Here is a 22,499-nt window from a genome sequence, read left to right as displayed (position 1 = left end):
TTTAGTGCTATGGTGGTCTCTTTCGCTCTCTTTTGACCTGTCACTATCTAAAAAAATAAATAAAAATAAGAGTAGTTAAATACTATCCAAAGGGTACAAATGAATAACTGCATGGCATATGATAAGTGATTCATTTTAGACAACAGAATCTTGGTGGTGGTGAGGGCATAAAGAAATATTAAGAGAGAAATCCAGGGCTGGAGAGACAGCATAATGGTTCTGCAAAAGACTTCCATACTTGAGGTTCTCTGATCTCAGGTTCAGTCCTCAACATCATTATAGGCTAAAGCTGAGCAGTACTCTGGTCTCTCTCTCTCTCTCTCATAAAATCAATAAAATATAATAAAAATTTAAGAAGAGAGAAATCAATATAGGCCACACATTGTAGGGAAGGTTTTCAAGAGGAAAGGGGGTTTCTGCAAGATGCTGCTGACTAAATCTAGGGGGGTGTCATATGCCCCCCTTTCAGCATTCCTGTCTTGTTCTCCTCAGAATGACCAAGGGTGCTAAGCAAAGCAGGAGGCAGGAATAGAGAGAAGGGATTTCTAGACAAGACCGAACAGTAAGAGACGACAGTGGAGGTTAAGGAGTCTCGGTCTTCTCTTAATGTGGTTAGTAAGGGTTTGTGGTTCAGCTTTTACCAACAACTCTAGTAACTGTGCCTTTTCCCTACTATTATGCATCATAATTAAATATTCTCTCAGTATTGAGGGAACCACAAATTTCAACTTCCACTCTCAAGTGATCCAAGCAAGAGTTCTAATAGACTCAGTAAATGATCATTTTAGGGCTTTAGTCACAGAACAAGTTTAATCTTTTTTTTTTTTTTTTTTTTTTTTTTTAGTACCATGCAGTCCTTTCATGGCAGGAAAATATCCTTGCTGAATGAATTAATTTAATCTCCTAACTATGCCAGCGGCACAGTGTTTGTGTGGGTGGGTAAACAAATAGCACACTTTTGATGAGAGAATTTGGACAAGTCACTTGTGATTTCTGTCCCCTGGGGTCTTTACTGGAAATAATAACACCTGTCACCTAGGCGATTCCCTGAATCATTCCAGTTCTAGTGCATGTGCTACAAAGAGATGACTTCTACTGTCTGCCAATAATCTTGTGGTATTCTGAATTATACATTGATATTTTATATATATACAAGGTATGATGATGCTAATTTAATATAATCAAAAGAAATCTTCATTTAATCAGAGCCTCACATGCAAGGCATGTTTATGATGAATGAAACATCAACTACTAACAGGTATTTTATTATTATTTTTTTTGGTGAACAAGTGCTCACTGTTCTTAGATATTCTGTGGGAGCTACAAAGACTGGATGGTGTGTTTATCTGCCTTCAAAACTCTAATCAATCTGATCCCTGATCAATTTGAGATCAATTAATTACTAGAATGGATAGAACTGGCTGTAATACAATGGACAAAGGGAAAAAATAGATGACTAGGGAGTAGTATGGCTAGAAATAAAGTCAAATAAAGGCTCAACTAGGCAGATGTAAATGCACTTAGCATCTTTAAGAAAATTCTCTCAGAGACTGAGTCACATGTATATTTTTTTCAGATGGGGCAAAGAGGGAGGGAGGGAAGGAGAAAGAGAGAGAAAGAGAAGAGATACCATAGCACTGACATTTTCTTCAATGTGGTGGGTTCAAACCTAGACAGTGCATATGGCAAAGTAGCAGACTAAGTGAGCTATTTCACCACCTCCATGTTTAGTTTTGTTATTTAATTTTATTAACTACCATATTTCCTTCTACCAGGCAGTAAGAGCTATTTAAGCCATGGTATTTTTCAAAGTACTCTAGATCCTAAGAAAGTCAGGGTGAGTTGCCTTGTATTACTGGTCAACTCAAGAAATATAAGAGACTTTTTATAGAGGCCCTATTCTTAACGATGTGGGTAGCAGGGTACTCTCTCCTGTACAATTAATCATAACTATAGGTTTAACAACCTACAGTCAAATGTCTGGCGTATTACAAGGAAAGGATGACAAAGGGATGGGTTACCCCAAAATTGGGAAGTCTGATTAAGAGCAATAAAAGGATATGAAAAAATAGCTTATTTCCTTTTCAGAAATAAAGCTGCTTCTCTAGTAAGAAAAGCGAAGCTCATTTTATCTGCTAGGTGGGGGGATTTCCTAACTTTGGGCAAGCCACCTGTGAAGTCGACTCCAGAGGCAACACGCACCCTTGATGTGTAAGAGTGATGTATAAGCAAAGGGATTTAGGAGACCACAGGGATTCTCCTGACTGGTTATGGGTGTTTCCAGTAGATGGCAGCATGTCACTGCAAATCTTTCTCTATCAAACTATGACCTGGTCACTCCAACTAGAAAAGCCCATAACCTCTACAGAAAAACCAAAGTACTATTTCTGGTTCTATCTGTTTGTAGGAAATCAGCCTACCTGAACTGCTTCCTTGAAAGGGATTCAATATTCTCAGCCATGTTAGAGATCATTTCTGACCTTTGAGACAGTACAAAGTCAAGGGTAAGGCAGGAAAGGAATTTGATGGATGTATTTCATGTTATAGATTGGCTTTCATTTTGTTACCTTAAGGAAAACACTAATTTACTTTTGTTTAAAGAGGAGTTGGAAGGGAGCTGGAAATACCTTACCCAGTAGAGTGCACACTTTGTACATTCATACATGAGGATCTGGGTTCTAGCCCCTTGTACCACACAGAAGCACTACGGCAGCCAGCAAGGGGAAGCTCCTTGAATGATGAATTAGTACTGTTCTCTCTCTCTCCCTCTCTCTCTCTGTCTCTCTCTGTCTCTCTCTCTCTCTGTCTCTCTCTCTCTCTTTCTTTTTATGTCTAGAGTTACAAGAAGGGGAAAGGTCCACTAGGAGCAATGGAGTAGAGCAAAGGCACAAGGTTGTAGCAAACAAAAGCTGAGTTGGAAAAACTAAAATGAGATGCATTCATTGATTGGAAGAGAAAGATGCTATATTAATTTATGGGGAAAGTACCATTTTAGTGCAGGAAGCACTTTCATGCACTCTCCATTCTTGGTTCTGGTACTATGTGGCCATTTCTTCTTTCTGACTTTCTTTCTTTCTTTCTTTCTTTCTTTCTTTCTTTCTTTCTTTCTTTCTTTCGCGCCTCCAGGGTTATCACTGGGGCTTGGTGCCTGCACTATGAATACACTGCTCCTAGAGGCCATTTTCCCCCCTTTTGTTGCCCTTGTTTGTCATTGTTGTGGTTCTTATTGTTGCTGTTATTATTGTTGTTGCTGTTGGATAGGCCAGAGAGAAATCAAGAGAGGAAGGGAAGACGGGGGGGTGGGGGGGAGAGAAAGATAGACACCTGCAGACCTGCTTCATCATCTGTGGAGCAACCCCATGCAGGTGGGGAACTGGAGGCTTGAACTGGGGTCCCTACGCTGGTCCTTGTGCTTTGCGCCATGTGCGCTTAACCCGCTGCGCTACCGCCTGGCCCCTGTGGCCATTTCTTATACAATGAGACTCTCTCTTCTGGGGTTCTTCTTCCTTCTCGGGCCCTTGACATGTTGAAGTTCTTAAGGTGGAATTCTTCCCTACTGATCATTTCCTCTACTTATTTTAAACAATAACTTCATGCTGGTGGTTCTGCAGATCTGTTCAACCCACACTCCTTTCCCCAATTTGTATCTTCCATTGGATACTAGACATTTCCACTTAGAAAATTTGCAGGCATCTCATACCCATGACATCCACTGATGATCTTGCCTCTAACAAACCTATTTGTCTCTCTTCTGGTAGGTTTATCTTGTCCCATGGTGTTGTGACCCAGCTAGACTCATGCCAGGAAGTAGAGGGTCATCTCTGAGTGTTTTGTCTTAAGGGACTATTCAATCACTCTAATTCACATCAATTTTAACTCACTTCGAACTTCTGTCTCCTCCCATCCCCAGCAGCACTGACCTAGTTCAAGCCCTACAGGTCTCTCTCTTAACAATCACCATCCAACTGGACTACAAGGTCTGCAATTTTTTTGCCCTTAAATCCATTTCCTATAGAGCTGCTATAATAATTGACTCTCTCACTCCTCCTATAATAATCGTTTGGTCACCTACAGGATAAAGCCCAAACAACTCAACCTTATCACCCTTACAGTATTTACTGGATGCATATTGCATGGCAGGTACTGTGCTAGCTCCTAAGGCTATGAAGGGGACAAGAGTCAGACCTTTTGGAACTTGTAATTTATCTTCAGTAGTTAAAGAACTAAACAGGCGAGTGCATATAAAAATGTGTCAGATGGTGATACATACAGAGAAACACTGAGTCAACATAAGCAGCCTAGGAAGTATGAGTGTGAGACAGAGGCATGTATTGTAACTGTAGAGAGGAAGGCCTTTTATGAGGTGGTGTTTATTCTGAGCTGACCCCAAAATGACTCTGAATTCTCTTTGGGCCTCATCTTTTCCCATGCCCTTCCCTGAATGCCAGCCCTACTCATCCTGAACTACTCTTTCTATTCAAAATGCTCTCTCCTCATCCTGAAGAGTGCCATTAAAGATTATTATCAAGGGGATAGTTAAGTGAGTAGGGTGCACACCTTAGAATGTCTGAGGTCCTAGATTCCATAACTGGCACCACATGGTAGTACCACGGACAACACTAAAGGGAGGTCCATGGACAGTGAAGAAATGCTTTGGACTTTCACTTCTCTCTCTCCCTTCTCCTCTCCTCTCCTTTCTCTCTCTCTCTCTCTCTCTCTCTCTCTCTCTCTGTCTCTCTCTGTCTCTCTCTCTCTCTCTCTCCCTCCCTCTCCCTTTCCCTCCCCCTCTTCTCTCTCTCTCTCTCTCATCATCTATCCATATAAAGGATACTAATTAAAAAAAAAAACCTGGGCTGAGAAGGCTTCTAGGCAGTGCCATGTATGCACAAGACCCTCAGTTTATTCCCTAGCACTACATTAAAAAGAATTATTAAATACTATGCCCTGATCTTCTACCTCTCTGGATTGATATGGAAACTAACAATAGTTAAACAATTCCCTTAAAAGTTTCCCCACTGGGAGCCGGGTGGTAGCACAGCGGGTTAAACGCATGCGGTGCAAAGCGCAAGGACCAGCATAAGGATCCTGGTTCCAGCCCCCGGCTCCCCACCTGCAGGGGAGTCGCTTCACAGGCGGTGAAGCAGGTCTGCAGGTGTCTATCTTTCTCTCCCCCTCTCTGTCTTCCCCTCCTCTCTCCATTTCTCTCTGTCCTATCCAACAAGAACAACAATCTCATCAACAACAATAACTACAACAACAATGGAAACAACAAGGGCTACAAAAAGGAAATAAATAAATAAGTCTTAAAAAAAAAAAGTTTCCCCACTAACATGAGTATAAAACTTGAGCTACTGGGGGTCGGGAAGTGGCTCAGTGCGTTAAGCGCATGTGGTGCAAAGCGCAAGGACTGGCGTAAGGATCCCGGTTCGAGCCCCTGGCTCCCCACCTGCAGGGGAGTCGCTTCATAGGCGGTGAAGCAGGTCTGCTGGTGTCTATCTTTCTCTCCTCCTCTCTGTCTTCCCCATCTCTCTCCATTTCTCTCTGTCCTATCCAACAACGAACAACATCAACAATGGCAATAATAATAATAACCACAACGAGGCTACAACAACAAGGGCAACAAAAGGGGGGGAAAATGGCCTCCAGGAGCAGTGGATTCATGGTGCAGGCACCGAGCCCAGCAATAACCCTGGAGGAAAAAAAAAAAAAAACTTGAGCTACTTACATCTTATGGCATAGGATTTGGGACCTTTAAAGTTTTATAGCTCAATCTCTCTTTTTTAAACAGCTTTATAGAAATCACATACTCACTATATAATTCTCTCAATTAAAGTTCACAATTAAAAATAAATAAATAAATGTCTTCTAGTATATTCACAGGATTGTGAAGCCATAAGTACAATCTATTTTAGAACAGTTTCATTGTTCTAAAAATGAAACCCTTGTTCTCATTTCCTCCTGACTCCCCAGCTTTTGAGTAATCGTGACTTGACTGTCTGTCCCTGCAATTTTGTCCATTTTACAGGAATGGGATCATGCACTATAAGGTCTTCTGTGACTAGCTTCATTCATTAACATGTTTCAATGTCTTCCTCCCATGCTATTTTTATATGTTTTAAAAAATTTTTTTCATGACAAAATATCCACTGGGTGATTTTATGATATTTATCAGATGTTAATTATTTGGGCTGTTTTGGCTATTATGCTGCTATGAACATGTGTGTGCAAGTTTGTAGGCAGACATATGTTTTCACTTTAGGGGGTATGTACCTAGCAACAGAATAGGAGAACAATAGCTGAGTCAGTGGTAACTGATTTTCACCTTCTTCAGGAACTGATGAGCTGTCTTCCAAACGATTGAATAGATGCCTTGTTTTATATTCCCACCAGTAATGGTCTGAGGGCTCTAGTTTCTCCACTTCCAACATTTTTTAATTGCCTATCTTTTTTATTACAGCAATTTAGTGAAACTGGTGGTTTTGTAAAGAGGTCTCTCATTGGGAGTTAGGTGGTGGCGCAGTGGGTTAAGCGCACGTGGCAGAAAGCTCAGGGACCGGTGTAAGGATCCCGGTTCGAGCCCCCGGCTCCCCACCTGCAGGGGAGTCGCTTCACGGGCGGTGAAGCAGGTCTGCAGGTGTCTATCTTTCTCTCCCCTCTCTCTCTGTCTTCCCCTCCTCTCTCCATTTCTCTCTGTCCTATCCAACAACAAAGCAACATCAACAATGGCAATAATAACCACAACAAGGCTGCAACAACTAGGGCAACAAAAAAGGGGGGAAAATGGCCTCCAGGAGTGGTGGATTCATGGTGCAGGCACCGAGCCCAGCAATGACTCTGGAGGGAAGAAAAAAAAAAAAAAGACGCAATTCGTTGTTGGATAGGACAGAAAGTAACGCTGGAGGAGGAAAAAAAAGAAAAAAAACACAAAAAAACGGTGACTTCACCATTAAAAAAAAAAAAGGTCTCTCACTGCAGTTTTGAGTCTATTTATTTAATGAATAGCATTATACACATTTTCATCTCTATATTGACAATCTATATATCTCAGGATTAATGTCTAACCGAATATCATAACTTGGGCCAGCAAAATAGCTCACTTGTATAGTGAACTGTTTTCCTATGTGTGTATGCCAGGTTCAAGCTTGACTCCCACCTCATCAAAGGAAGCTTTGGTGTGGTAGTCTCTTCCACTCTCTCCATTTTTCTACCTCTCTGTCTCTATATAAAATGAACCAAAAATAAAATAAATAAAATATTGTGTCTATTTTTTATTAATAGACAATTTTAGATCACGGACAATTGAGAAGATAGTGCAGAAATTTCATGTATAATTTGCACTTAGATGCCCTCTTATTAATATCTTATATTAGTATGGTACATTTAGCAGTAACTGACCCAACTCCAATACATTACTATCCACTAAGGTCCATAGTTTACATTTGCTTGTAACATGCAGTAATCCTGTCTCCTAAGGCTCCTCCTGACATGGTTTTCCAGATCGTCCTTGTTTTTGATGACCTTGACAGCACTGGTCAGGTATTTTGTAGGATCTTTTTCTTTTGAATCTTACTAGTGGTTTTGCAGAATTCCAACACAGGGATTTGGGGATAAGAAGGTCATGAAGGACGAGGGTTATTTTCACCCCCTTACTTCAGGTGTACATCCATCAAGATGAATCATGCAAATGGACGCTGACTTTGATTGTATGCCCGAGGAACTATTGGTCAGATTTCTTGACTATAAAGTTACTTTCCTTCCATTCCATAAATACTTTATGGAAGTATACCACCATAGGATACCTACAAATCGGGAGTTGGGGGTGGAGAGATAGCTAACCTGGTAGTGCACACATAAGGCCTTTGGTTCAAGTCCTAGCACCACATGATAGGGGCAGGGGCATGAGGGGAATCTCCACAGTGGCATTTTGATCTCTCTCTCTCTCCCTCTCCCCCCTCTACTTCCCCCTCCCTTCCCCCCTCCCCCTCCCCCTCCCCCTCCCCCTCTCCCTCTCCCTCTCCCTCTCCCTCTCTCTCTCTACCTCTCCTCCTGTCAAAAAGAAAGGAAGTTAGGCTCCCTCCTCTCCTTTAAGGTAGAGCAGCTACATAATTTATTTGGAATTCTGCAGAATGGACTTCTCTCTCTTCCTCACATATCAATGTGTTCAATCATTTATTTCTAGCACTGTGACCTCACAGCTATTTTATACTTTGCATTATAGTCCACTCCTACTTTATTTTGTTGCTCAAGTTGTTCCAACTCTGGCCCCTGAGAGCTCTCTCAGTAGGCTCCTGTGCCCCTTCGACACTCCCTGCCAACATGCATGTTTTTATTCTTAGCAGTTCCTAACTTTCTGGCTCTACAAGACACTCCAGGTCCATTTTGTCTATTTCCCTTTTAGTGATGAAAGTCTTAGAAACCAACACCTGGACATTATGGGTATTCATGGCTAGTGAGATGTCTTTACCTATTTTTTAAATGAGTTGTTTGCTATGTATTGCTCAATTGTCAGAGTTCTTGATGCTTTCTGGATACAAGTGCCATATCAGATACCTGACATGTAAATATTTTCTTAAACATTTTTTGCATACTTATTATTAAGCAAATATTTATCTATTCTATTGGCTGACTTTGCACTTTCTTTATTCAATTTAAAAAATTTTTTTATTTATAAAATGGAAATATTGACAAGACTATAGGATAAGAGAGATACATTTCCACACAGTGACCATCCCCAGAGCTCCATACCCAATCCCCTCCCTTAATAGCTTCCCTATTCTTTGTCCTTCTGGGAGTATGGACTCAGGATCATTATGGGGTGCAGAAGGTGGACACTGCTTAGCTCTGGCTTATGGTGGTACTGGTGATTGAACCGGGGACTATTGGTGCCTCAGGCGTGAAAGGCTCTTTGCATCAACCAAGAAGATTTAATAATTATTAACATCTATGCACCCAATGAGGGACCATCTAAATACATCAAACACCTACTGAAAGAACTACCAAAATACATCAATAGTAATACAATAATAGTGGGAGACTTTAACACCCCACTCTCACACTTAGACAGATCAACGAAGCAGAGAATCAACAAAGATGAGTATTAAATGAAGAGATGGAAAGATTAGACCTCCTGGACATTTTCAGAGTTCTTCACCCCCCAAAACTGGAATACACATTCTTTTCAAATCTACGCAGCACATACTCAACGATAGACCATATGTTAGGCCACAAAGACAGCATCAACAAATTCAAGAGCACTAAAATCATCCCAAGTATCTTCTCAGACCACAGTGGAGTAAAGCTAACATTTAACAACAAACAGAAAATTACTAAAAGTCACAGAATTTGGAAACTCAACAACATACTGCTTAAGAACCACTGGGTCAGAGAGACACTCAAGTAAAAAATTCAAATGTTCCTGGAAACAAATGAAAATGAAGACAGGCTATCAAAATATTTGGGACACAGCTAAAGCAGTACTGAGAGGGAAATTCATAGCCACACAATCACATATTAAAGAACAAGAAAAAGCTCAAATAAACGACATTACTGCACATATTAAGAACTGAGAGGAAGAGGAACAAAGGAACCCTAAAGCAACCAGAAGGACAGAAATCACTAAAATCAGAGCAGAAATAAACAATATAGAAAATGAGAATCATACAAAAGATCAATGAAGCCAAATGTTGGTTCTTTGAAAAATTAAATAAGATTGACAAACCCCTAGCCAGTCTCACTACAGAAAGGCTCTTTGCATAACCACTGTGCTGTCTTCCCAGCACTTGATTCAACTTATCGAATAAAATAGAATTGTTGCATTATACTTCTCTATAGAAAGGTGTGTCCAGAGGAGACATTTCAGGCAAGATTTTTTTTTTCCTCCACCTTGGGTCCTGAGGTTTCAGATGATTCTTTGTCTACCAGTGAGATCTTTCTTTTGGATTCTAGACATGGACACTATACATAGAAGTTCCAGGACTTTACTAGGCTAGTGAATGTGTATAGAATACTCCAAAGGTAGCTCAGAACTCCTGGAAGGACAATGCAGGAATCTCTAGAAGTAGAGGCTTCCCTTCATGAAAAATACAACCACCCAGGGTAGCATCCTTCTACAATTCTCATGACTATATCATCATTGGAAACAGGCATGATGGATTTTTTTTTTTTTGCTTGTAGTGATTCCCTTAATGACTATCCAATGAGAAAAGAGACCATCCTTGTCTTTTATAACACACTTTTAACATTCTTTTTTTTTTTAAGTGATGACAATTTTTAAGATTTATTTTCCCTTTTGTTGCCCTTGTTGTTTTTTATTGTTGTTGTAGTTATTATTGTTGTTGTTATAGCTATCATCATTGTTGGATAGGACAGAGAGAAATGGAGAGAGGAGGGGAAGACAGGGGTGGGGGAGATAAAGATAAATACTTGCAGACCTGCTTCACCGCCTGTGAAGCGACTCCCCTGTAGGTGGGGAGCCAGGGGCTCAAACTGGGATCCTTACACCACTGCGCTTAACCCATCGCACTACTGCCTGACTCCTCACTTTAAACATTCTATCTGTCCTATGGAATTGAAGAGTGAGAAGTCTGTTTCAAATATGCGTGCATGTTGCTCCTGGACTAGCTAAGTTATTTAAGGGAGATAAAAGCAACGAAAATGAGAGCACTTAAGGCTTTCTTGTCAGTAGCACCAATGGCCAAGTCACTGTTTTAAGCTAATTTACAATGTAGACAATATTCCTCACCCGATTTCATATTTCATCTGAGAGCACACCCCTCTCTGGATTATTTTCTTCCTTCAATAACAGCTCCTTTTTTCTAGTTCCTTTAGTACTTTTCTGGTTTATTCAGTACTTGTCAACACCTAAACAGTGGAGCCTCCAAGGCCTACATTTTAGACAGTGTCTCTTTTCTCCACTGTGCTCTCTCACCTCTTACTCCATCTTATGACTTTCAATCCCACATATATTCCAGTGATTCCCCAAGTTCTATTTCTAGATCAGACTTCTATACTGAAATCTGATTTATTCAGCTAGTCAGCTACCTCTTCATCTCTAGTTTGTGTACCTTATAGCCATCTCAAATGTAAGATTTTCAAACCCTCAAACTCCATATTGCCTTCCTATCCCTTCCTGTTTCCTTCCTTACACCCTGCTCCCCTCCCCCACCAGCATTACTGCTAGGGCTTGGTGACTGCACAACTCCACCATCTCAGTGGATTTTTTTTTCTTTCTGTTCTTGATAAAGAATGAGAGATGAAAAAGAGAGAAACACCCACCTGCAGGGGAGTCCCTTCACAAGCGGTGAAGCAGGTCTGCAGGTGTCTATCTTTCTCTCCCCCTCTCTGTCTTCCCCTCCTCTCTCCATTTCTCTCTGTCCTATCCAACAATGATGACATCAATAACAACAACAATAATAACTACAACAACAATAAAACACAAAAGGGAAAATAAATAAATAAAATTTAAAAAGAGAGAGAGAAACAGACAGACAGTCAGGAGAGCCACCTGCAATACTGATCCACTACTCATGAAGCTACCTTGATGCAGGTGGGGACCAGGGTCTTAAGCCCAGATCACTATACATGGTGACATGTATGCTTTACCGGCGCAAAAGTTTCCCAGTAGGACTGTCTGCTTTTGCCCTTACCTACAGACCCCTCTTCACCAGTTGTCTGTTTTCAACAAAGAAGCCAGAGTGACGTTCACAATGTAAGTCAGATTATGACACTCTTATTCCAAACCCTATTATACCTTCCTAGCTCACTGACAGCAAAAGCCAGTGTCACTACAAAGTCTTTCAAGATCTCTGCTTCTTAGATTAAACCTCTGATTTGTCCCCTTCTTGCTCATCACTTCAGCCTCGATGATCTTTCTACTGTTGTTCAAATGCCAAGTCTATTCTTGCCTCTGGTTCCTGCCTCTTTCAACCCCCTTTCCCGTTATCCTCTTACTGTATGAAGATATCTACATGGCTTGATCCCATTCTTTCTTTGGGGGGTCTTCCTTCAGATGTCACCATCTTGTTAAGCACGTCCATAACGTTATGAAATGGCAGGCTGACATACTCCCTCTTCCCTCTCGTGCATTTCTCATCACGGCACACATAATCACCTGACACATTTTACATTTTATTATTTATTATTTTGTCTGTTGTGCTCTGTAAATCCCTGATGACCAGACCTAGAGAGAATACACACTCATTAAATACTTGTGGAATGACTGGATGAAGGAATGAAAAGGAAGACTTCATATATGTTAGAATTTCTCTCTTTACCACTTCCTAAATCTGAACTTTAATTTCCTTACCATTTTTAGATATAAAAATGAGTCATAATAACCTTAAAAAACCCAAAATGGGAAATATTTATGGAAGAAAAGACACTTTGAAGGGGGGAAGCAGGAATTAGAGGTAGCAGGAGAAAGAACAGAAGAAAAAAGAAAGAAAGAAAGAGAGAAAGAAAGAAAGAAAGAGAAAGAAAGAGACTAATGGGAGAAACAGATACAAAAGGAAAAGTGTGGGGAAAGAGGAAAGGATTAAGAAAGAAATTCTGTGATATTCCTTTTGATTTATGGCTTCACTTAAATTATAAAGATGGTCAAATCCACCTTTAAAACTTCAATGCCCATTTAGACTTCCTCCATTACACACCACCTGGGCCCTGAGCTGATTCAGTGATTCAGTTTGGAGAAGGGCAAGGCAGCTCAGGATAAGATGATCTCTTCTGAAAGGAACGAAAAGCACACTCACAAAGCCCTTCCACCTCCCAGATAATCTACAGTGATTTTCTGGGACAAAGCACAGTAGCATTTTGAGTCTGAAAATTAACAGTGGGGTCGACAAGGTCAAAGTCATAGCAGAGATCATTACCACAGAGGAATAGGGGCTCTCTGTAACTCTAGTGATAATGTAGGTTATCTTGATCCTTGTTTCACCCAAGATTTATCCTTCTTTTAGAGATTAAAGGTGTGTATGAAAAGACATAGAAAAAAACCTAACAATACCATGAGTCGAAGAGTCAACATAAATGGAGTCACTTCATTTCTTTTCTAGAGAAAGAGTACTACATTTTCTACTGACCAAGAAGACTATGGAAGTGAAAAACTTTAAGAGTCTTGTGAATTCTTGTTAAATAAGTTTTCTGACACATGGCAACGAGTGATTAATTGCTGTGTTTGAAGATAACATTCCTATAGAGATTTACTGGAAAATACAGATGCTGTCCATGCTTGATTAGACACTGCTTAAGGAATGCTGAGGCATACTCCTGCAGTCTATTATTTCTGGCTATTTTGGAATCACTGTTGAATTTATTTTACAGAGCTTCAAATTCAGTAGAATTGATGGGGCCCATTTCATAAAATCCAGCCCTCCTCAAAACAAGAACAACAACCAAAAAAAAAAAAAAGGCTATAAAGTGTGTCTACGTATAGGTTTATATATATGAGCCTGAGAAAAAAAAATGAGAAAGAATAGTAGGAATATGTTTTTGTAATACTTTGTGCTCTACAAAGAAAGAATTGCAAGGGAGACACACTGTTTCTTATAAGCCCATAAGAAAACTGGCATATAACTTTTTGCAAAAACTTGCAGGACACTGGAGACAAATTAAACATTGTCATTATCCTAGCCCTTTAGCGAGACCAAAACCAAACCTTGATTTGTTATCTAGTCATCCATCTATTATACATAAGAGACACTCTGGTCCATGTGTCAAGGAAGCAGACAGAAAGATTTTAGTCTTTTGGAGTTTACAAGCTTAAAAGAATAATCCACAGTTCTGTTGATTATGCCAGTTTATTTCCTTTCTTAGACCATCTGATATGATAAAAATTACACTAGAGTAGTAATAATAGTATATCTCCCAAGTGGTCACACTTCAGCTTATAACCATTTCCTCGGGTGTCATTTCACAAATCCACCTGTGAAAGGCATGATTTGACTGTCCATTAATTATTTAACATTAATATTATTAATAAAGAAGTGTCTTATTGGAGATAACAGAGAGCTCACAAGGTCAACTACATACCTTATGGTGTATGAAGTCCTGGATTAAAGCCCTGGCACCACCTGGGTATGTAACATGCACAACACCTGCTGGGGAGGAGGGTTCCATGGGTGGGGGACTAGTACTATGGTGTTTCTCCTTTCCCTCTCTAAAAAAATAACATCAATAAAAAAGAATAGAAGATTGTCCAGGAAGGTTACTCAGCAGTATTCTGTAAGAAGACCCTGGTTCATTCTGTGTTACCGCACACACACACACACACACACACACACACACACACACACACACACACATGCTCACATGTGAAATGCTTCATCAGTTAATGGGTCACCAATACCAACTTCAAAACTGCCCAGTCAACATTTCATTACTCAGACGCCAGTACATTTACCATGTGTTCAGACCCCATGCTGTCTGCCCAAAATATGGTGTTAATTTGCTTATTTCAGCTAAATACAAAAAATCATTTCAAAAGAATGATTAAATTTAGGAATTCGATTCCTCAGAGAATTAGTAATGCTTTTCTATATCCCTTGGGGCTCCATGTTCTTAACTTCCCCTTGTCAGTGTTATTATGAATAGACTAATTCAATAATGAGATCATTCCCCATAAGAGCAGCCAAAGAAATGCAACATTCAGCCACACCTGGCTCCCCTCATCTTAGCAGGGAAGGCCTTCCATCAAATGTAGTAAAAAATAAGGGAATTCAATGAGCACAGACACATCTACATTCATAGAAGAAGAAGAAAAAGAAGAGGACAGAAAAGCAGAGGCACTGGGTAGCAGTGGGATCAATGGAGTGACAGATTGGAGAAGAAAGGCACAAATGAAGATACATGGGCTTACAATTTTAAAACAAAGACCTTAGCATATAGCTCTTAATAAATGTCAAAACAATATTATATCTTGTTGCTCCTTAAGCATCTCAAGAATTGTTTCAACGTTTCTTGAACTTTCTAAGGAATCAACAGCAGAAGTGGAAAAACACAGAAGTACTAAAATAAGTCAGAGGCATTCTGCATTACTAATAACAAATGGCTTCTAGTGATCAAGGGATTTGTGGAATAATTCTCTGGGGGAGAGACAGCTATAGAACACTGAGATAACATAGTCATCACCTACCGTCCTCACAACTGTTTAAGATCAGTACCCAAAGGCTGATGATTTATGAGAGGAATAATATTGAGACAACTTGAAAAAAAGAATAAAATTAGTCCTTTAGCTTGAAAGTGTGTTCTAATGAAAAAAAATCAGCAGACATAGAAAAAAGAGGAAGTAAAAGCACTATTTAAAAGAAGGACTTTTAATCATATGAAGGAGGAGCCCACTGGTGACGAGTAGCCACTTTCTCCCCGGTTTCAGTGAGAATGAGACTGTGAGAGACAGAAGAGATGAGGAAAAAGTGTCACGTGAAAATAATTCAACACAGTCTGAAAACGTACAAATGAATTATGTATGCTTCATTTATCATGGAGTATTTGTTTAGGCATCATAAATATTGCTTGTAAGGAATATTAATATACATGGGAAATAATTTTTCAAAGAATATTATTGATATGTGAAAATATAATTATGTGAATATAACATAGCTGTAATAATACTGTAGAAGTGGAACTTATATATATGCAGATAAAATAATGCACAGAGGGGGTTGGGTGGTAGCACAGTGGGTTAAGCGCACATGGCGCAAAGCTCAAGGAACGCCATAAGGATCCTGGCTCGAGCTCCTGGATTCCCACCTGCAGGGGAGTCGCTTCACAAGCGGTGAGGCAGGTCTGCAGGTGTCTATCTTTCTCTCCCCCTCTCTGTCTTCCCCTCCTCTCTCCATTTCTATCTGTCCTATCCAATAACAGCAACAACAGCAATAACAATAACAACAACAAGGGCAAAAAAGTGGGGGAAAAATGGCCTCCAGGAGCGGTGGATTAGTAGTGCAGGCACTGAGCCCCAGGGATAACCCTGGAGGCAAAAATCAAATCAAATCAAATCAAAATAATGCACAGAACTAGAAGAGAATATACCAATCATCATACTCTCTGAATTAAATGTTTGAGTAATATATATACATATATATGTATGTGTATGTATATGTGTATATATATTTGTATTTTGTCATATATTTTATGCAATGAACACACATTGCTTTTGCAAGCGGAAAAAAGAAAATTACTGAGACTTTGTAGTAAGAGCTTAGTTTAGACAACAGAGAAAAAAAAAAAAGACAACTACCCAAACACCCAACAGAATTTTATGGAATAATCTTTTCCATATCAAAGAATAACCATTTGTTTTTTAGCTAACTTTTTAAGTACCAAGAATCCATTTTTAAAAAATTAATAGACAAGAAGGTCTTAACTCTGACACAAATAACTAAGCCCAATCTGTGGCCCTACCTTGCAAAGTCCAGGTCAGCCTCCCGTGACATGGTGATGTTGGTCAGATTCTGCTGAAGAACAAAAATGTTCCTGCACATTTTCTTGATGCCAGACTCACTGATGCGCCGGAAGTATTGGGCACCATTGATAAGGATGCAAGAGATCAGGTGGCCCAGTCCTAAGGGGTGAGCAGAGGGCAGTGGGGGGAGACAAAGCAGAAGCCAGATCAGTGGAATTCTGAAGAAATGCTCACATAGGATTTTCCTCTTCTAAACCTCCACAAGCTTAAAGGACCAGATAAAATACAGAGTTGCATCAGCTGACCTTACAATGAACTTCAGAGTGTTTATACATGTAGTCACACATGGAGAGACATTTTGCTAGCAACAAAACTTTGTATGTCCTTAGGTCCAGTCATTGTCGGACACAATTTACCATTTTAGGGCATAGAGAATATTCCAGGCTGTGATAAGCTACTAAAAAACACACAGGGACTCTTGGTTTTCTGTATAGATATTTGGAGTGGATAATATATTTTGATATAGTGTTTGACCTCTTCTTGCCACAAAATGGGTTAGGATATAATTTCTGATTTAAAGGTTACTTGAGAACCTACATCAGCAAATATTCAATCATTGACAAATGGATTGCTGTCACTGATGCTTGTACACCTCAAGATTGACAGTGGGATATACTACTTTTCTTTAATTTTTTTAATAATTATTTATTTTTTCCTTTTGTTGCACTTATTGTTTTTCACTGTTGTTGAAGTTATTGTTGTTATTGACATCATCATTGTTGGACAGGACAGAGAGAAATGGAGAGAGGAGAGGAAGACAGAGACGGAGAGAGAAAGACTCCTGCAGACCTACTTCACCGCTTGTGAAGTGACTCCCTTGCAGGTGGGGGCCGGGGGCTCGAACTGGGATCCTTAGGCTGGTCCTTGCACTTTACACCACATGCGCTTAACCCACTGAATTACTACCCGATTCCCCTAACAATGGGATATACTTCTAAAGTAGTAATTGTAGAGAAATGATTAGAAACAAAATATGAAAGAAAAGCAGATCATATATTAATGGCTCCATTTCTTTTTCTTTTCTTTTTTTAAAGATTTTATTTATTTATTAATGAGAAAGATAAGAGGAGAGAGAAAGAACCAGACATCACTCTGGCACATGTGCTGCCGGGGATCGAACTCAGGACCTCATGCTTGAGAGTCCAAAGCCTTATCACTGCGCCACCTCCCGGACCACTAATGGCTCCATTTCTAAAGCAGCTTATGAAGCCTTTCTGGAGTCTCACAAGAGGTTCGCTCTTCCATTCAATAAACTGTGTTATGGTCAATGACATTTGGCAAAGGGCAGGTCTGTACGACAGACAAGAAGAAGTGCTATTCAGCAAAGTATGTAATTGTGGAAGTGTCTCAGATGTCTGAGCACAGATGAGTGGTTAAGAAAGTTGTACCCCTCTCAGAGGAGATCCAAAAGGCTAACAAACACATGAAAAACTGCTCTAGGTCACTGATTGTCAGAGAAATGCAAATTAAGACAACACTAAGATACCACCTCACTCCTGTAAGAATGGCATACATCAAAAAGGACAGCAGCAACAAATGCTGGAGAGTCTGTGGGGACAGAGGAACCCTCTTGCATTGCTGGTGCATAGAAGCACAATTCATAATAGCTAAAACCTGGAAGCAACCCAGGTGCCCAACAACAGATGAGTGGCTGAGAAAGCTGTGGTATATATACACAATGGAATACTATGCAGCTATCAAGAACAATGAACCCACCTTCTCTGACCCATCTTGGACAGAGCTAGAAGGAATTATGTTAAGTGAGCTAAGTCAGAAAGATAAAGATGAGTATGGGATGATCCCACTCAACAACAGAAGTTGAGTAAGAAGATCTGAAAGGGAAACTAAAAGCAGGACCTGACTAAGTTGTAAGTAGGGCACCAAAATAAAAACTCTGTGGTGAGGGGTAGACATGCAGCTTCCTGGGCCATTGGGGGTGGGAGTGGGTGGGATGGGTCACAGTCTCTCGGTGGTGGGAATGGTGTTTATGTACACTCCTAGTAAAATGTAGTCATATAAATTACTAGTTAATTAATATGAGAGGGGGGAAAATTAATTGTATGTCTCGAAGTTTTTTAAACCACAGACTTAGTCTTTTTAATATATAGGCTGTGTATTTGATATGCGGACTCTCTCAAAAGCCTAGACCAAGTAGATCAGAAGCAACCAATAGCACAGCTATATACAAGATACTGGATACTGTACAGCAAACCCTAACAAAAGGACCTTTCAAAGTTAACCCAATTACCAAATAATGTGATGATAACATTAACTATCGATTGTCTTTTTGAACCCTAAAACAGCAGGAACCTCACATCTCCACTATAGAGCCTCTACTTCCCCCAGTCCTGGAACCCTTAGATAGGGCCCACTTTCCCGAATGCCTCTCCCAATCCATATCATATAATGTTGCATCTGCCAATCGCAACCTAATCAACGCAACAATTGCCACCTCAACATGCTTCACTTCAGACTGTGTCCAGAGACTTCAGGTGTGGAATGACAACCCTTCAGCTTCATTACTCGGGTGAGACCTTTCCTTTCATAGTATATTCTAATTCCATCCCAGGTGGTTCACTTTCTAACAAAGTCCCAAAACCTAGATATACACCAGTTTCTATGAGAGAGAGCATATGTTCACATGTATCCATAAACTACTGCAAAATATATACCTGAAAGCAGAAGTACACTAGAGTTTGCAGCAAGTACCCCCCTAACACTTCCTCTCCACTATTCCAAGCTTTGGGTCCATGATTGCTCAACAATTTGTTTGGATTTGTATGTTAACTCTCTTTTCAGTCACCAGGTTCCAGATGTCATCAGGATGCCGGCCAGGCTTCCCTGGATTGAAGACCCCACCAATATGTCCTGGAGCTCCGCTTCCCCAGAGACCCACCCTACTAGGGAAAGAGAGAGACAGACTGGGAGTATGGACCGACCAGTCAATGCCCATGTTCAGCGGGGAAGCAATTACAGAAGCCAGACCTTCCATCTTCTGCAACCCACAAGGACCCTGGGTCCATGCTCCCAGAGGGATAGAGAGTGGGAAAGCTATCAGGGGAGGGGGTGGGATATGGAGATTGGGTGGTGGGAATTGTGTGGAGTTGTACCCCTCCTACCCTATAGTTTTGTTAATTTATCCTTTCTTAAATAAAAAAAATAATAATAAAAAGAAAGTTGTACCCCTCTTATCCTATGGTTTTTGTCAGTGTTTCCTTTTTACAAATAAAAATTAAAAACAAAAACAAAAAAAGACTCTCCCCCTGAAAAGAAAGCTTCACACACACACACACACACACACACACATATATGAAAAATGATGAAGTCATCTCCTATAACTCATCTTGGATGAAACTCGAAAGGATCAACCATGGTAGTGAGCTCACCCCAAAGGAGAAAGACAAACAGCAGATGATCTCACTTAAAGGTGGAACCCAAGAAAGAAAGGAAGAAAGGAAGGAAGGAAGGAAGGAAGGAAGGAAGGAAGGAAGAAAGAAAGAAAGAAAGAAAGAAAGAAAGAAAGAAAGAAAGAAAGAAAGAAAACTAAAACATAGAATAAAATTTGGACTAGGTATGATCTGCTGTAGCAAGGTCAAAGTTTGGGGAGGGGAGGAAAGGTGCCCAGGGGGTAGGTGGATGAGTAGGCATTGTGGGTCAGTCAGGGATCCAGCAGAGGAGAACCAGGGTTGTTAGTAGGAATGGTGTGAAGATACCTATATGGGAAGGCAGAAATTATACCCACATTAAAACTATTTTTTAAATCATTATTTCACAAATAAAACAAAAAAAAATTGAACTAGATCAGGTTAACTTTAGGAGAATGTGGATTATCATTTTTAGAAGATCAATTTTAATTCTAAATACTTGCAATTCAGTTAATATCTCTTCTTTTCTTTCTCTTCCTCTTCCGACTGCAAGCCTGACTCGTTGTAAGTTGTACTCTATTTTTATTACTTAAAGTTATATTCCTTTCATGAGGACTGTGGTTCAGACCCAAGCTCAATGCATATCTTCAGGTTTTTTTTTTTTTCTATCTTTTTGTTTTCAAAATCAGTTACTCCTTGACCAAGCAGGGTGTGCTCTCTGAAGCTTTAACTGCTCTCATCCAGTGTTGCTCCATGACCAAAAACTCACTGACATGTGCTACAGTTTTAAAATGAAGTAAACAAACAGACATCTTTACAGATGTATTTTATTTATTTCATAAGAGAGGTCAGGGAATTACTTTGGTCCACTGGTATGCCAGGGACCGACTTGGAACATGAGTGCACTACTGCTGTGACATCTCCTGGGCTGACAGATTTTATATTTAAAGTTAGACCATTTATTTTTGTGACAAAAGTCTATGTCTAAATCTCTGTAGGTCAAGTTTGGGCATGATTCTTTTGGAATTATAGTTTCAAGTATCATTCTGTTCTATTAGGTATAATTCAAGCAATGGTAGATATTTTGTAGAGAATTAAAAGATAAATTATGATCATGAATTAATATCACCAATTAACAAATGTATCATAATAGTCTCCTTATAGGTACCTGAAACTATGCAACACAGAACTATATATACCAAAAAAAGAATTAAAATATAATGAGCATATGAAGCAAATTTATCTAATTCATATAATAAATATAACAAATTAGTTAAAAGTTAAAATTTATTATCAGTTTTACTGGTAATTATAAGTGGTGACTGTGACAAAGCATTCTTTCATGTCACATTATAGGAGGCTGGGCCCACAGCCACCTGCCCTGCCTCCATTTGGGAAACTCAATGTTTTTGAATCCACACAAATTATATGACAAGAGAAAAAAATAGATTGGGACCAGGTGGTTGAGTGCACCAATGCTACAATGCACAAGGACCGGTTCGAGCCCCTGGTCCTCACCTGCAGGGTGAAAGCTTTGCCAGTGGTGAAGCAGTGCTGTAGGTGTCGCTTTATCTCTTTCCCTCCCTATCTCCCCTTCTCTCCTGATTTCTGGCTGTGTCTATCCAATAACTAAATATAATTAAAAAATTAATAAAGAGAAAAAACTAGATTTACAAATTGAGAGTTCTGGGCTTATTCCTTAGTTAAGTTATATTCTATGTTGGAAGATTATACCTCTATTTCAAGAAATACATGGTTCTGCCTGTATACATCGCTCACGATCACATCACAGCAACAGTAACAACAAAACTGGTTAAAAATGGGGAGGGGACATGAACAGATGATATTCAGCTGCACTACAGATGTATACCTAGTTGAGCGTATGTTACAATACTCAAGGACCTGGGTTCAAGCCCCAGGTCCCCACCTGTGGGGGAAAGCTCTGAGAGTGGTGAAGCAGTGCTGCAGGTGTCTCTCTGTCTCCCTCCCTCTCTATCTCCTCATATTTCTTGATTTCTGACTGTCTCTATCCAATAAATAAATAAAGATAATAAAAAATAATAGAAAGAGGGAGTCGGGCTATAGCGCAGCGGGTTAAGCGCAGGTGGCGCAAAGCACAAGGACCGGCATAAGGATCCCGGTTCGAACCCTGGCTCCCCACCTGCAGGGGAGTCACTTCACAGGCGGTGAAGCAGGTCTGCAGGTGTCTATTTTTCTCTCCTCCTCTCTGTCTTCCCCTCCTCTCTCCATTTCTCTCTGTCCTATCCAACAATGACGACAACAACAATAATAACTACAACAATAAAACAACAAGGGCAACAAAAGGGAATAAATAAATAAAATAAATATTAAAAAAAAGAATTTAAAAAAAATAGAAAGAAATTAGTGATTAAAAAAATGCTCAAAATCACTTCTTTATTTATTTCACTAAACATAATCACCTTCCAGTTCCATTCATTTGTATCGCAAAGGACACAATATTGTCTGGTTTTATTCTCTCTCATAAAATAGATAAATAAATCTTCAAGGAAGAAAAGCAATATCTGGACAACGTGAGAGGAAAACCTCCGGGAATGGTGAGGGAATGGTGACTACCGATACATAGGTGTTGGGTGGGTCAAGACCAAGAGCCAGGAGGAAACCAAGTAGTCAGGAAAAGTGCTTTGTCAGGCACT

The 22,499-nt window shown here is 39.9% G+C and overlaps 1 protein-coding gene across 1 annotated transcript in view; it reads right to left on the bottom strand.

Moving 5' to 3' along the window:
- Positions 1–22,499, bottom strand: part of EXOC4 (exocyst complex component 4) — a 915,110-nt gene that overhangs the window by 60,578 nt on the left and 832,033 nt on the right. The window contains exon 17 of the mRNA XM_060196593.1: positions 16,399–16,558. Within this exon, the coding sequence (XP_060052576.1) occupies positions 16,399–16,558 (160 nt within the window). The remainder of the gene's footprint in view (positions 1–16,398; positions 16,559–22,499) is intronic.

This window comes from Erinaceus europaeus, chromosome 8, assembly GCF_950295315.1.
Source record: "Erinaceus europaeus chromosome 8, mEriEur2.1, whole genome shotgun sequence".
Classification (NCBI taxonomy): Eukaryota; Metazoa; Chordata; class Mammalia; order Eulipotyphla; family Erinaceidae; genus Erinaceus; species Erinaceus europaeus.
Note: the sequence above shows the minus strand (reverse complement) of the source record. Positions and strands in the feature narration are given on the sequence as shown.